The sequence below is a fragment of the Nelumbo nucifera genome, chromosome 4 (assembly GCF_055504915.1).
Source record: "Nelumbo nucifera cultivar China Antique chromosome 4, China Antique-T2T, whole genome shotgun sequence".
NCBI lineage: Eukaryota > Viridiplantae > Streptophyta > Magnoliopsida > Proteales > Nelumbonaceae > Nelumbo > Nelumbo nucifera.
In genome coordinates this window covers 90600055-90616772 of record NC_142652.1, presented here as the reverse complement: position 1 = coordinate 90616772, position 16718 = coordinate 90600055, and the positions used below count along the sequence as shown (strand labels likewise).

Below are 16718 nucleotides of genomic sequence, written 5' to 3'. Positions count from 1 at the left end.
CCTACATGAGTGATGGCTCGATCTAGACTTTTATTCTCGTACAAAGAAGCCAATCAAACGGCCTCAGATGAGTCATCCTTTTGGTTTTCTATGTCTTCTTGTGCCTCGTGTGATCGGCTGGCCCGACTTAGAAGTTTACCCTTTAATTTTATCGGATTGACTACAATACCCTTAATCTTTTTATAAATTTCTTTTCTGCGCTCTCATCCGGATAAAACTCGAAAAGCTCGGTGACTTGGCTATCGGAGAATTCGTAATCAAGCAGAGAGGTATGAACTATCCCAAATATTTAAGGAAGAAATTTTTTTTCCCATTTTCTGAAATTATGCTGCAAATTCTCTTCATCTTGGTTCAGTGTACTTATTCATGAAGAATTACATTAATGGGCAATGTGGTTTATCTTGAAATTTAGAAACACATCACTTGCAGTTGCAGAACCACAGAATCCCCCCCCTCTCTATCCACCATACTTGACATGCATTTGGTATGCAGACATGTTACTGTTACTGTTATTGTAATACCTGATAAATTTCCCATTTCATTATATTGATATATGTCAAAGTTGGAGCTTGGAATATCTGCTCTCTGGTGCAATGCAGGAACCCTTACTTTATCAATCAGAGTGAGAAAGAGGAAAAATTGTATTGCTTGATTGCAGTATCTAAACTTAGACTTGATAGTTTTGCCTGAAGTTACAGTTATGCTATTTATGATTGTATTTGTCAAATGGTCATCATATATTGTAGCAATTACATACTGTTGATTGATAATTTTGAGTTTCAGATAGATATGTTCGGTTTATTTCCCCTCAATTGTCTGATAGCAAAAGGAAAAAAAGGAAAAATGATTAGAATGTGTGACTTATTTATACTTTGTGAAGGTGATCTTGATCATGGGATAACAGACGTCAAGAAGTCATTGCTGGGTTGAGATTAGACACTGGATTTGATCGAATTCTACCAAGGATGATGTCTGTGTCTCTTGTGGTTGATAAATGCCCCACATTGTTCTCAATGTCAATTGAGAGAATCCACAAACCCTTCATCAAATGTAAGTAACTAATTTCCCTTATGTACCTTTTCCATGAATGTTAATAGTTGTGTCCAGGAGGGACCAAACACCTCATCTCACTAGAAAGAAAGGAAAGGGAAAAAAAAGAGAAAAAAAAAAAGACAAGAAAACCCCACCCACCCACGATCTATACCCTTGGGATACATGCAACATGGTTGGATGAATGTTGCCTTCATTCATTGATTGTATTTATCAATTACAGATCTTTGTCCCCACTGACCACAAATTTCATTTTGGCTGCTCACCTATCGAGTCAAAACAGTTGTAGTTGCAAATATTATAATGAATGTCGTATTGTAAAATCTTTGTCCCCACTGACCACAAATTTCGTTTTGGCTGCTCACCTATTGAATATTGACTCAAACCAGTTATAGTTGCAAATGTTATCATTGAGTGTTGTATTATTTCATACACTGGTTTCTTTGCAAGATAACCATGTCCTTTCCCTGGTTCTTTACTTTCACCTTGTATCCTGTTCACTATTCTTTTTTCCTCTGACCAGTGACTACCCAAAAGAATATATGATAATCATATAGTTGTTACCATTGCATGCTATTCTGTTGTCATTTTAAGTTGTTCATGCCTTATGTTTCTTGTCAATGTTCCTAGACAGCAGGTAAACTATCAAAGGGTCATTCAGTATCATCTTCTCAAGAATCTCTGTCCAGTAGAAGGGTTATTCTTTTACACAGTGGAGCTTCTTCGGTTGCCTTTTTGACCCTTAATCATGGCTTGACACCAATGCTAGTTAGGGCAGAGGAGCAAGGCCCTAAAAACCAAGAAGAAGAAGGAGATGAAGGCATTATTGGAGCCATTAAGTCTTTGTTTGATCCCAATGAGAAAACAAAATCTGGAAAGGTATTGCCAAAGTCCTACCTGAAATCTGCTAGAGAGGTTGTGAAAACACTGCGTGAGTCTTTAAAAGAAGATCCCAAAGATATTGTCAAATTTAGGAGGACAGCAGATGCTGCAAAGGAGTCAATCAGAGAGTATTTGAATAACTGGAAGGGACAGCAGGCCGTGGTTGCTGAGGTATGTCTCCTTTTTGCTTGGATACCATATGCTTGAAAAAGACATAAGCATCATATTAATTGAAGTTAGCTGGCTGGTTTGATTTTTGATCCAAGAATATCAAAAAGTAGATAGGGAAAATTTCAGCGTTGAGATCAGTGCTGATCACCAACGTCAAGTAAATTAACCTTTTCTCCAGTGGTAGCCATTCTCCAAGTCTAAAGTACAATTATCCACAGGGCTACAAATCGTTTGAAATTGAATTGGTCTTCTGGAATAGGAGATCTCTTATGTAAAAGCAACATCATGAACTATACTATGCTTGGATTATGTGCACAAGCAAATAATAGTAAAATAAATCTGATATTTGCATGTATTGATGAGTTGCTTAATGTTTAAAAAGTTGGTTGCTGCACTGAATTCAACCAAATTGACTGCTGCCAATGGCAAAATTTCAATCAAAGTAATTATCTTTCTCTTGTCAAATCCATAATAGTCTAGTATGGAATTGCAAGACATTCTGTCTGAAGAATTATGCCATTCAGCTTGTTGCCTTCATGTTTGAACTTTGAACTTTGCACTTACATGTCTAAGCATTTGTTTGGTCTCATCCCCCTCCCCCCCCCCCCCCCCGAAAAAAAAAAAGCAACTATATTGTATGGTTGAGTTTTTAAAGAAGGATGTTTATTTACTGCAGGATTTTGTTCTTTATTGCATTGGAAATCCCAATCTTAATAGTAAAGACTGGGATGCAATTTCATAGGCACTAACAACCTGATATACATTTTTTATCAATCAACCTGATATGCAATCTGAACCTCAATTATTTCCAGCAGTTTGTGTAGATTATAACTTCTCCCTAAGGAGTGCATCCTAATTTTATTGCTCCCTGTAATGATCACAAATCTCTCATGAATATTTCTAATGGAAATACATGGTAATTGTCCATCATTGTGTATATTATCCTTGTATGCTAAAGTATAAGTTGAATTCATATATCAATTATGCTCATATGGGATTCTTATGGAAGCTTTTTGAGCAACTGTTTTGCTTTATTTGTTGTGAGTTCACTTCATATCTTTAACAATGTGAATGGACTCTTTCAGGAATCATATGTTGCCCTTGAGAAGGCAATTAGATCACTGGCCAGCTTCTACTCAAACGCAGGTCCATCTGCTCCATTACCTGAAGAGGTGAAGTCAGAAATTTTGGATGATTTAAACACTGCAGAGGCAGTTTTGTAATAGAAGTCATCTCCTCTGGTTTTTTTGATGTATATCACATATGTGCTATGGGAAAAAAAGGAAAAAATTTGTCTTTCATTCTTAGCATAAGGGAAATTAATCATGAATTTCCTATCATTCCCTTTACTCAAGTAAAACTAAGCATGCCCCTGCATTTAAACTCATAAATCTGATATCTGAACATTAGGTAATGGTGCACCCCTGGACATCACATCTGCATGAAACTGATCTTAGTTGATGTGCTGCCTCCATACAAGGTAAATGATTGTCAGATGCAGTTACAAACAAGAAACTAAATAGATTTTCACTGGAGCAAAGAAGCTGCACCCGCATGTTCCCATTTTCATGGACCACCAGCTATACCTGTAAGATGGTAAACTAAAAATTAGTTCAAATTCTAAACGAAATCTATAATATAATAATATGTCAGAGCTATACCTGTATATTTTTCATGGTTTTCTTTTATTCTTTTTTTATTAAAAACATCACATTATGCAAGAAAGTTGCAGGTAAGTGAAAGTGACCTTCTAACGCAAAATTCTATGGTTTTGACCAAATCTTAGCATCATCTGAAATGCTTAGAGATTGAGAACATATGTCTTAGATCAGTATAACACTAAGGTCTCTTGGTTGTTGATCTAGTCCATCTGGAATCAAAGGCTTTATAAATGTAAGGGCAGATAAGGTTTCAGTTCAATCAAGGGCTAAGAAACAGGGTATTTTGATTTAGGGGGTTTAGTCATTTAATCATCTTCTTGGTGAGAAGCTGGTCTCCATTGGTAAAGTAAAATGGATTAAGAGGGAAAAGGAGCATGAAAAATGTAAAGAGAAGGCTAATAAATACTTGGGCCCATGAGTGATCCCTTTTTTCAGAGATAATGTTCTAGGGTAAATTGATTGCAAAGCCTGTGGAGAAGGTCTTGGGATGAATAAAAACCCAACCCAAGGGGGATGTTGCTGGATAAGGCAGGTACTTGACATTGGAATTCCATGCTCAGCAGTAAGAGTTCTAGCTCTGTTTCTGTACTTACAATCTTTGCTTATAATAAAACAATTAAAAAAAAAAAAACATTGGATTCATAGATTGCTAGCTTATATAGACTATTAGAATTGAAAGGTCTACCTTGAAAGATGTTTTGCCTTTGAATTCTTTGGGAGCAAGGTCAAAGAAGGATCTAGGGATATGCTGGTATATTCTAGATGTAAGAAGAAAATGAATGTGGGTTTTGGAGATGTCAGGAAAAAATGCAATGATCCCAAAGATTTTGAGGCCCTAACTTATCAGGATATTTCTGTGTATCAGGGTCAAAGCAATGGTTCATAGCCACAAAATTTAGGACAATACTCAGACAGAGTGATAAGGATCGATCTTGAGGATGATAATTTTGCCACACTAAATGAGTCAGTGGAGCTAAGTAAAATGTTTTGACTTTGTTCCTTAGTAGGAGACACAGTAGCTAAGGAATATTTAAAAAATGTTAAAAGATAGGGGAAAACTGGGCCAAGCAAACCAAGAGTACATCCGGCCTCTCTTGAAATTGGAGAATCAAATTGTTGAAGCTCAAAATAATGGAGAATATGAAGAAGTCAATGCAAGCAAGGTAGAATGATATTAGTTGAATTTTGCTGTCTATGGAACCATGGTAGAATTGGAAGGTTCAGTCAGCCTGGAGAAAAGGAGAAAGGGGAGAGGTAGATTAAAAGTTAAAGCTAGAGGAAGGGATAGAGAATTCAGAGACAGAAATCTTGCTGTCAGTGATTGTTGAAGTTACAAGTCTTGGGTTAGGAGATTTTGGGTGGTCAAAATGTGGTAGAGAGCTTGGTATGCTGCTGGCTGGTGTTGAGAGAGATTTTGCATGGTTCTCACTTCTCAGTATGCTGCTGACTGGTCGTTAGAGGGTTTGGGATCCCGGGTTTGTGGTTCTGGATTTTAGATTTTAAGCTCATGCTCTTAACTGATTGTTATTGAACTTTATGGGTATTTGCGCATGGACTTTTTTATATGTCTGAGGCGTTTCAGGTCTTCTTTAGGGATTGAGAGTTGGAGGTTTTTTTCATACTTTTTTCCTTGCTCTCTTAGTTTTTGTGGATACAGTAATACACCTTGCATGTATATTTTTATACATAATACAGTATGCATTAAAATAATTTGATTTGATTTTACTTTTATTTGATTTGTTTTCCTTCTCATGATATCTTCCCAACCAAACATGGTCCCACATGCAAGGAAAATTGAATATCTAATCAAAATATTCACTAATTCATTATGGTCAATTGCATTGCATATTTGTGTCATATCAGCCTTTAGTGTTTTCACCTAGAAATTTTACTCCTTGTTAGATACCTTTATTGGAGTCTTAAAGAAGAATAAAGAAAACATCATGCAGTGTATTGCAGTAGGATGGACTAGTCAACATTTTTTCTATCACTGCAATACCATAATAAGCTAATGTATTGCAGTGTGGAAGGTAAAACAATGGTCTTCCAGGTAATGGTTTAGTTCTTGAACTCAATAAACAGTTCATGGGGATTCTTGCATTTCTTGAATAAATTTGTGTTTACTTTTTAATTTCTCTTGGCTTAGGTCCTCTTTGGTCTTTGCCTTTGGACCTCAGCATCCTCTCATATTGGACTTCATTCTTTTTATCGAATTCTCCTTTATCAACTGAAAGGGGGGGGAGGGGGTACAATAGATGGTTATTCTATTTTGGGAATTTTGTAAAAAAAGGCCTCACCCAATGTTGGGTCCCAGCTATCCATGGTCTTGGGAGGGGTGGGTTGGACATGAACCTAATATCTAGTATTTTAGCATGGAATGATCACTCAGACTCAAACTGACATTCTCACATTTAACAGCCGATAACTTACCAACTTACCAAGCAATGGCCCCTTATTTTTGGGAAATTCGTCTTAATAGATGGTCCTAAACAAGGCCTATCATTGGTGATTGTCCTTTGTTTATAAAGTTATAGGTAGTGGTCATGACTTGTTTTACATTTTCCCTTTTATGATGATTAATTCATTCTAAAATCATGTAGGGAAATGCTTAATCTGCTATAACCTCCAATTTATCCATTGTAGCTTTTTTTTCTATATTTTCTTCTTTGTGTGCATGTATTTATTTGTTTACTGAACAAGGTCATTTGTGCATCAGTCAGATGATTGTCTTCATAAATTTCCATCTAAGGATCAATCATCCATGAGAGGGAAAAAAAAGTAAAGATGTTGTTAATAGTATTAGAGTTCGGTTATGAAGTGAAGAGATGCATCTTATGTGCTATGTGATTGGCACATGGTTTTAAAAAAACGACTTGGAAACAAAATCATTCTGGCCACCGATTTTCGGGTCGACGGTTCGACCATTTGGTTCAAACAGGTAGCTTGTTCTGACAAAAAATAATTAAAAATAAAAAATGGCCAAAACCGTTGAATGGGTCGATGGTTTGACCACTCGAGTCAATGGGTCATTGATTGATTCGACAGTTTTTGGCCAGAGACCAGATTTGGGGTAAAACGGAACCGGTTGCCTAGACAGTTCTCGGGCCAAACAGTCCAACTGTCCAAGTCAATAGCAGTTCGAAAACCATGGGTTGGCATATATCAATGAGACTAATAAGAAATTCTATAAGACCAACATCACGACACAGGATAGAGCGGTGGGCAATCAATAAACAATGTGTTCAAAAATGGGTGTAGTCAAAATGTGGATGTTGAGATAAATGAATGGCAATGATCAATATGGTGATGATACTATGTAATGAATTGAGATATGCTCTTCACAAAGCGAACCTCACAGCCACATCTTATCATGTATTGGTAACTTCTCCCCATGAATAACAAATAGAAATATGGGAGATGTTCCCAATGTGCGACCAGGATATGCTGTGAGGTCGGTGTAAGGTACGCTGTGTGAGAAGCACATCTGGATTCATGGGCTCAGTTACCCTTTTTCGAAAAAAAAGGAGTTTGGTGAAAGTAATAAAAAGTGATTTAAGTGCAATAAGATTTATATAAGTGACACCATTTAGTTGGGACAAAGACTTAAGGCTATGTTCGGTTTGAAAGAAAAATTAGAGAAAGGAAGGGAAAGATATGAAAACCTGTACAAGGTTTATAAAGGTTTCTCTGCCTTTTCTTTTCTTTCCCTACAATTTCCTTCAAACCAAACACAGCCTAAATGATTAGGATGGTGATGGTATGTATATTTTATTCATATAATCATGTGCCCTTTATTGACTATCAAGCCTCTCTAAATTAAAGATCTCTACCATCTAGTAGGATTGTAAGTGGATTAGTTTAAATCTGATTAAAACTCAAATATGATTCATTAATTTAATTCGCATTGGAATATCCATTTAGCTATTGATTGAATGGATTTAATAATGTGATTTGTATATTAATAAGATTGAATTCATGCATTGCTTGATCCAATCTGCTAGTATCGAGCTTCAAACTCAATTATATTTGAATTTAATATCTAAATATGTAAAATAATTTAAATCTTAGTTCTATTATCAAATCATTTTCAGTTCATGTTCTTGGCAATTTATATTCGAATGTGCCCCTATCTAAATATGATATATATCTAAATATATAAATAATGGGATTTGAATATATATTTATGATATCCCCAACGCAGCGAGGGCCGAGACCCAAGGATGATTACAATATGCAATATTAAAGGTCAACATGAAGAAACCACTTGAGTGGGCAATGTTCAAAGTATCGATATAATACACCTGTTTATAGATGTTTTCGGGAATTCTTTTTTTAAGGAATATCTATCTATCTACATACACATAAACACGCACACACTAGTCAGGACCTATGCAATGCACGGGCTTTATTTATAATCAAAATTGAAGACGGAGCCCTATGATATTTACAATTAAATGCTATGCATCTACATTCAATTCAAGTATTATTTTTTGGGGTTATAGTTTATCAAATCACAATTTAAGTTGCACTTTAGCGAGAGTGGCCAATTTTTATATTATTTTTAGGTAAAATTATTTATAAACAAAATTGAAGATGGAGCTCTATGATATTTACAATTAAATGGTGTCCATCTAAATTCAATTAAATTATTAATTTTTGGCGTTATGTATGGTTTATCAAATCACAATTTAAGTTGCACTTGAGCGAGAGTGGCCAATTTTTATATTATTTTTAGGTAAAATTATTAAAAAAAAATCCTCTTATAACAATTCTATAAATCACTTTTGTGTTTTGACCTAACAAAGGCGTCCCCTATAGTTTTGAACAAAAAAAAAGTGCAAATACCTCCTTTCCCTTGGCTTTTCGGTAACAAAGACATTGAAGCTACCAAAATACCCTTATCATTAAAACATTATCATACATAATTTAAAGTTTTAACTTTTCCCTCCACTAATTTATTTGCTAAACAACTTTCAACGAATAATTCTCCTTACTCTTCTTGGACAAAGTAAGGTAAAAAGGTTGAAGTAAAGTAAAATTAATACATTACACCAACATTTTTTTTATTTGGAATGCTAATGAAAATGAAGGTGGTTTTAAAGAATAATTATCTCTTCCTTTGTGATTTTGCTTGCCACTAGGTTCACCATTTGATCCAAGTCATTCAGATAAGCATCAATAAAAACCTTATGGATCTCATTTTGGCATTCAATCCAATTATCATATTCACTTTTGAGCTCTCTTCTTGATGGGTTGGAGGTGGAAAATTTTTGTATTCCTATCTCCATAGGTTATACAATTGGTTATGGCCTTATGGGCCCACAAAATTTCTTCTCATTTTAAAGTAAGGCCTAATTCATTCTCTAAATCCTCAACTTTTTTTTTTATCGAAGACTTTTTTTGACCCATATTTTTTCATGCTTAGAGTTGATTAGAGCTTTGTTATGTCCTCTTGAACATTTCAAAAAACCTCCTTGTTCAACTTTCCTAAATTTGATTGATGCTTTTTTCCACACCTTATTATTTTCCTCTTAGGCCTTGTTCGCTTTTTGGTAAGTTATTTGCCCGGGTAGGTCTTTCCTAGGAAACACTTTATCCGAGTAAGTGCATTTACCCATGTCTTTTATTTCCCATGTAAACAAGACAGTGACCATTTTAGCCATAATAATCCATTATTACAAGGGGCATTTTTGTCCCATTCAAGTGTTGGCAACTTTCCCCCAAGGTGGGAAAGTTATTTACCCGCCTAAGAGATGGGTATCACTTACCCGGGTATCAAAAAAATAAACATTCCATGGTCCCCACATAAAATCTGAAAAAAGAACATGAGATTTTTTGTCAATGGGAATCAAAATCCCATTGACCAACTTTCCCCCCTCTCAAAATCCATAAAAAAGAGTGCCCCCTCAGAGTTTCCTATATGATGATCTTCCTATGATTCATTAACTATGTTCTAACAATCCTCATGTGTGAGCCACATTTCTTCGAAGCGAAATAGGTTCCTACTTTTTTGTAAGAGGGGGGGGGTTCCAGGTAAGTTTGAGTATGATCTGACCCCAAGACTACTATGTTGAGGACTAACGCATTTTGGTGAATTAGCTCCCATTCCATGTTACTAAAAACTCGATCAAGCTTCTCCTTCACATTGTTTAAGCCCTCTCTTCCACTGGTCCACATGAAATGAGAACCATTGATTTCAATTTCCCACATACCACAAGTTTCTAAGCATCTCTTACTTTTTGCATATATCACTCCTTATAGGCCTAACCCGAGCTCAACCTGACCCACCTGTAAAATACGTAGTTTCCAAACCCAACACCAACCCAACCTAACACGTAGCAATTCAATTGCATTTTTTAACACATTTTGAAGACCTAAAATCCATTAATTTAAGTTGGGAAATTGTTTTTTATAGAATCTAAGATGTCACTTTTGAGATATATATATATATATATATCTCAAAACTAACAAGTAAATAAATCTTAAACTTTAAAGTTATAGAGTTAGAAGTCAAAAAGTTACAAGAATACTTTGTATATATGCAGAGTATCATGACCCAGCGAGGTGAGCAATCAAATCTCAAATCCAACTCGGGTTGAAGAATCAAAACCCTAACCCGACCCTAAAACCAAATATATTGACCCTAACCGACCCTATAGGGTCGGGTCAAGTTGGGTTTACCATTTAACCCGACCCATTGACATCCCTAATTGTAAAATTAAAATCTTCAATACACACCCAAGGATTATTAACCCTCACAGCTAGCGATTCTAAAACATTAAAGAAAGTGTCTCTCTTTCTTCTCTCAGGTCCACTCCCCAACAATTATAATTCCATAAGAACGCCAACTTTTTTCTACAAGTTATGAGATAACATTTTGTTTCTCAATTTTCGGATTTTTCATGGTCTTTTTATTTGGCTGTTTAAACTGTCAAGACAGACTTAATACCTTGACGATTCTAGCTAAGGAGCTTTATTAGGGACTAAGTGGTTGTTGCGGGACAACCACTTGAACCCGTTTATTATGAAGAAAGACTTAATTGCTTTTTTTATATTTAAAAATTTTTTCCATTGGGATTTTGACCTGAACGAACATTAGGGAGAAGAGGTTTTGGCACCATGATTCAATTTTGAATGTTGACATCAAGGTATGAGTTTGCAATTTTAGTGTCTTTTCTTATCTCTTTGCACATTTATCAAGGGTTTTCCTCTTTTCAACATTGATTCTTCTATAAGGTATATAGAGCATAGGACATTCTTTTATGATGCTTTTTTCCAACAAAGTATTTGTTTATTCCAAACAAAATCTTTGCAGTTATAAGTTTGAGTAAAACCATTTGAAACTAAGCCATTTTTTATTAGCAAACTAAGAATATCAAGTATTGTTCGACTGGCATCAATGCAAAATAAATCACTAGCCCTATCTTCACTTGGATCCTTTACCATGTTCTGATTTGGCTCAATTTCATTTTGGAGTAGATTGGTTCAATTGGTTTAATGTCGTCTCCTTGCATGGACCACCTGTTTTCAAATCACATTACAAGCATTCGCCATAGGTTGCACCACACACATGTAGTGTTATTGTTTTAGCGAGCATAGATTGACCACCTTATTCTTCTTTGTTTGACCCAATAGATTTTGCTTTTTCATCACATTTAGCTTTTTTAGTGGTTTCACCTGTCATCTCTTCATTACCAAAATCAATTAAACCATCAATATCCATTCTATGGGTTATTCATTCTCTTTTTTCTCCAAATGTATTTTTCAGCCCCAATTTTTTTGTCCCTTTACAAGTTAGTTGGCTCCACACATATGCTTGTTTATCCTAAGATTTCAACCTCTTTTTGGTATTTATCCTATTCCCCAAAAGAAAACCTCTTACAAGCTTTTCCATTTGAAGATTGACCTGATATAACCTGGCAGTCCACCTCTTTTAATGTCGACTCAAAGGAGGTTTGCAGTTTGATTTTATTTTGGCATTTTCCCCTTTGACTACAAGTGGTAAGACACTAATTCAATTTTTTTTTTTTTTTTGCATGTTATGAGTTTTTCGCCCAATAGGAAAGATTTACATGAGAGGTAACAATCGTCTACTTTTTAAATTGATTTCCAAAAGCACCATGGTTTTCCAACCACCACCCTACCTTTATTGGCAAATTTAGAAACTCCAAGGTTGCTCTAAGGTTGGAGCTTTGATCCTGTGGCCTCTAACCATATCTGTTCTGCTTGTTTTCTAACTACCTGATTTGCTAACTACCATGGAGGAATAGTTCCACTCATCTCACATGGTGAAGGTGAATCACTATGATTCTAATTTTGCTTTCTTCTCATTGCTGAGTCACATTTACCTTCTTTGTTCATGTCCATTCACTGGAGAATTTGGCATATTACATTTCATATAGAAGCCTCAACCATGGCCCGTATTGTTACACGATGTATGCCCTTAGCTTTAATCAGATCAATGTATATACACATTTATTTGTAAATGAATAAAGTACATTGTTGTTTCATGTTAATATTGTTATGTTTTTGTGTACTACTCCTTTAAATTGGACACTTAAAAGACTTGTGTTAGTTGTTAGAGTTAGACCTCAAGCACAACCAATGGGTGTTTATTACAAGCACTGAACACGGACCAATTTTTAGTTATGTCCTATACCTTGGAGATAAATGGACAAAACTAGAAAGTTACACATAATCCTTGACTTGATTATAGTACTACACTATGTGTTGGACTGGACTGTCTTTAATATGCCAATCACTGAGATCCATTAAGGGTCAAATACCTCGGTATGTTAGGGCAGTCTAAGAACTAATATGAGTGTAGAGGTGTCAACGGTATTCGAAAATCCGATTTGGAATTCGGATAATTCGAATATCTAATCGATCGAATTTGGATATGACCTGATTCGATTCGATAAATATCCGAAATTGACCGATTATTTAATTCTTATATATAATATATAAAATATTTTATATAATATATATAATAACTAAGTTATATAAATAATTTATACATTTATATACTTTATATCAATAATAAAAATATGTATTTTATATATTTATTAATTATCTAAAATAATTAATTAATTGAATTCGAATCGAATTGAATATTCGAATATTTAATCGAATTCAAATTCGAATATTAATTTTTAATATCCGACGGATATCGAATCGAATTCAGATATTGCCTCGAATTCGATCCGTTTACACCCCTACATGAGTGGGTGATCATAGTGATAAGATTGGTTCATTTGTCAGACAAAGTGAATATCAAGGGTTTCCTCCAAATTGAAAAAAAAAAGAGGTAGAGAGGCGAGGGTCTTAGGAAAACCAATACCTAAGACCCGATAACATCATGTCAAATCAATTCCGGGTGAAGTTGAGAACGTTTTTGCCAGATTTCAAGAGCTTTAAACAATCCCATTAATTCGTGTTTCGCTGGAACTTGAGCCTGAATTGCTCCCGTAGTGGGCTGCTATAGCAACTTGGATAGAGAGGAGTGCCTAACACCTTCCCTCTTCCAGTCTTTGGAGTCCAATACCTTTTGGTTCAATGCCTTTCCCATAGAGGATAGAGTCGCTATCAACAAGTTAAAATTAAACTTTCAAGTTTGAAAATGATGGCCCATTTCCTCTAAAAAATGGGTGGCGATTCCATCTCTTTGAGCCGGCCATGAGTTTCCCGGAGCTCACAAGGAGGTTGGAACTCCATTGAAGAAAATAGGATAGTTCAATAAGCTAGAGGAACAAGTGGTGATTTTCGCTTCACCTGGAGCAAAAACCGCTAAGAAAAGAGAAAAACCGCTTACTAGGTGCTTTGCTTGAACCCAGAGGCACCTCCAAGGGTTTGGTTGCCTGAGAGCTGGTGAGAATTTCCGTGTTTGCTAGCTAGAGGATAGCTAGTCTAGATTGAGGGTCCGTTTGGTTTGAACTTTCCAGTCAGATTTGGAATTGGAATGAAAATCCCTTGAAATTGAAATTAGAATTGGAATGGCCTATTCCCATAGTCTATTTAGTTCAAACATGAATCGAAATGGAATTTGAAATAAGTTGGAATGGGATTCCATTCCCAAGGGAGGGGGATGGCAATCATTCCCTTAAATGGGGACTGCCATTCCACCGGGAATGGGATTTCGATTCCATCTAGCCAAATGGTTGGAATCATAATGGCTCGTTTTGATTTCGATTCCAGACCCCTATTCATGTGAACCAAACAGAACCTGAGTACTTTCCACCCAAGTTGCCAATCCATATTAATTTATCCTTATGTGGCACTCAACCCAATGAGATAGAAGTAATAGCTAATGAAACTTAGCTAAGTCCCATCTACGAGGATTTGACAAAAGCATATTAGCCATATAGTACATCTCACACCTAATAGGCTTAGAGGATTGAACACAATAGTTTGAAAGAGTGTGAACCCATATATCCTCCCAAATAGGTACACGCCTTCCATCACCAATACGCCACATAAGGCCCGGTTTTAGAAGCTCCAAACCATGCGTGATAGATCTCCGGCCCTAGTAAACATGCTAGTTAGACCTCAACTTGTTTGAAGAAGAGAGGAGTTACAAAAAATACACTCTTTATACTCAAATTAGAAAGTGTACAAATACAATTATGCACAATGCAAAGTCTTGTATATTGTATTTCTAAACTACGTATTTGCACTGCACACATTTGTATTTGTACCCTTTCCAAACCGAGCCTTAGTCCCACTCCACAGTTTGCTCTTATCAATGAGGAGTATTTGCTCTCCATTCTGGTTTTAGGAATGGCAACGGGGTGGGGCACCCCCTCCTCGTCCCCACTCCGTCACTGGTGGCGGGGCAGGTGGGGCATCCACTCCCCGGCGGGGACAAAGAATTCTCGAATTTTCCCTTCTCCATGGCAGTTACTTAAAAATTATCCATTTTATGGACAATTTACACATAAGATATAGAAATTTGGGGGTATTTTATGAATTGAATTATAATACCTTAGGAGTAATTCAAAAATAGAATTATGGGATCCTAGGATTTTAAGAATTTAGGGAAACTTAGAAATATTTTAAATATCAATATCAAATCTAGAGATATTTTACTAATTTGCCTTCAAGTTCAGGGCGAGTTTGGGGAATTATATACAAAACCTGTCCCCACCCTGTTTTTCCCTATCCCTGTTTAGGATTGGGGAAAACCCGCCCCCGATTTTACTGGGGAAATTGCCATCCCTAATTTGGCAAACAATGCTTGGTTGAACAAAGTCAACTCCAAAAACCCCAAATCCTTTATGACTTCAACTTACACAATCTTTGCTAATAGTATATTTACATACCTAATTCCCTATCCATTTCTTTTTCAACCTCTCAACTAAATAATCCCTTCCTCCATTCGAGAAATGTTAGTAGGTTGGGTTAACCCAACCTTAATGGGTTAGGGTTGTAATCAACCTTAATTGGGCCTAGAGCTAGGTTCAATTTAAAATCACCCCAAAATTTTTGAAAATTTTGGCAGACGAAAAACCAATAAAGTAACAAAATTGCCCCGGATGGCATCATTAAAATATTTCAAAATACCGAAATCGCCCCTGCTTATCCAATAGGATCCTTTTGTGTGCTTAAGTTTGTATGCGACACCATTATCGTTCATGAACTTCAACCCTCTTGCAATATCAATGGTGATTTTTTTAACAGTATCAATGGAAAAAAAAAGTTTTTCTTGGATATCACATAGTTGTTATGGAGGAAAAAAAACTTTATAGAAATTTTGTAGTATTGTCTATCAAACAAAACAGAGATTTCGAGCTGCAATTTACAGGAAAACCAAACTTACCTAACCATTTAGAAGGAAAGAAGTGAAACAAAGGAAAAGCAAAGTTCCCACTTGTGACAAAACAAAAACTAGCTCCAATCCAGATTGTTCATCATCAATGAAGAAATGTTAAATAACCCACAAACAATATCACAATCAAATAGATAAACACAAACCCAGAGAGCTTAAACAATCAAATAAGAATCACATACTTCTATTACAAACTCAAATTTCCTGAGGAAAATGCTCAAAAGAAAAAAAAAAAAAAAAGAAAGAGAAAGAGAGAAAAATCATGTCTCTAGACGCCTTTAAAAACAACCAACAACACAAATCAACCAATGGAAGAGAAAGTAGTAAAAGAAATTGCAAAGAATATTCTATCTTTTTCTCACCTCAATATCCGTCATCCATCATACAAGCTCGACCTTAGTTAAATCACAGGAAATCATTGATTCCCAACACCGCGACTGCTCCAATTCTTTTACTTTGAGAGAAAGAATTATAGCAAAAAATTCAAGCATATGTAAAGAGAGAAAGGAGGAAACACGTAATAATAGACTGCCAAAACTCTCTTTTAGAAAGACGTTAAAGAGAATTATAATCAAATACACACAAAATAGTGAAAGAGGATTAAATAGATTGAGGAAACTAACTGAAAGAAAGTGCTTTGTCCGCATAATAGCGATGAAATAAGTTCGTAAGCCAAGTTTGTGCAACTTTTTAGCTCATCTCTCTGTTTCCCACTTCTTTTGCTCAAAGAAATAAGCGAAAGAGATGAGGAAAAACATAAATGAAGAGACTCGGAATGCTAGTATGGTGAGACCCTCTTACTTCTCGTTTTCTTGTAAGAACCCCAAAAAACTTCAAACGATTTGATTCAACAAAGAAGGAAGGCCTGGTTCACTAGTTTGGGGTAGATTAGACTACAGTGGCAGGCCATGTTCTCTTATTCCCCATCTTCCATTTATTCATCTTCTTTTCATTTTCCCTTCCTATGTTTCTTTTGATTGCCGTTGCAATTCTCAACAGTGGTGGTCTGCTTTCTCCTCGTCGCTTCTTTCATTCTCTCTCATTTTCCCGTTCTCTCTTTTTCTTCCCTCCTTTTTCTCCTCCTCTCTCTCTCTCTCTCTCTCTCGACGATATATTGAGTCTCCTACCCA

The 16718-nt window shown here is 35.8% G+C and overlaps 1 protein-coding gene across 3 annotated transcripts; it reads left to right on the top strand.

The window, feature by feature from the left end:
- Positions 1-207: 207 nt before the first annotated feature.
- LPA19 (photosystem II 11 kDa protein-like protein) lies at positions 208-3404 on the top strand. Of its 3 annotated transcripts, none has more exons than XM_019195905.2 (4): positions 208-269; positions 881-1050; positions 1688-2103; positions 3189-3404. In XM_019195905.2, exons 2-4 carry the CDS (start codon positions 966-968, stop codon positions 3324-3326), a joined length of 639 nt encoding a protein of 212 aa, XP_019051450.1. In that variant the 5' UTR covers positions 208-269; positions 881-965; the 3' UTR covers positions 3327-3404. The 3 variants fall into 3 exon arrangements, with proteins under 3 accessions (XP_019051450.1, XP_010277295.1, XP_088759092.1); XM_010278993.3 differs by having other exon boundaries at positions 1685-2103; XM_088902966.1 differs by lacking the exon at positions 208-269 and having other exon boundaries at positions 900-1050; positions 1681-2103.
- The last annotated feature ends 13314 nt before the right edge of the window (positions 3405-16718 follow it).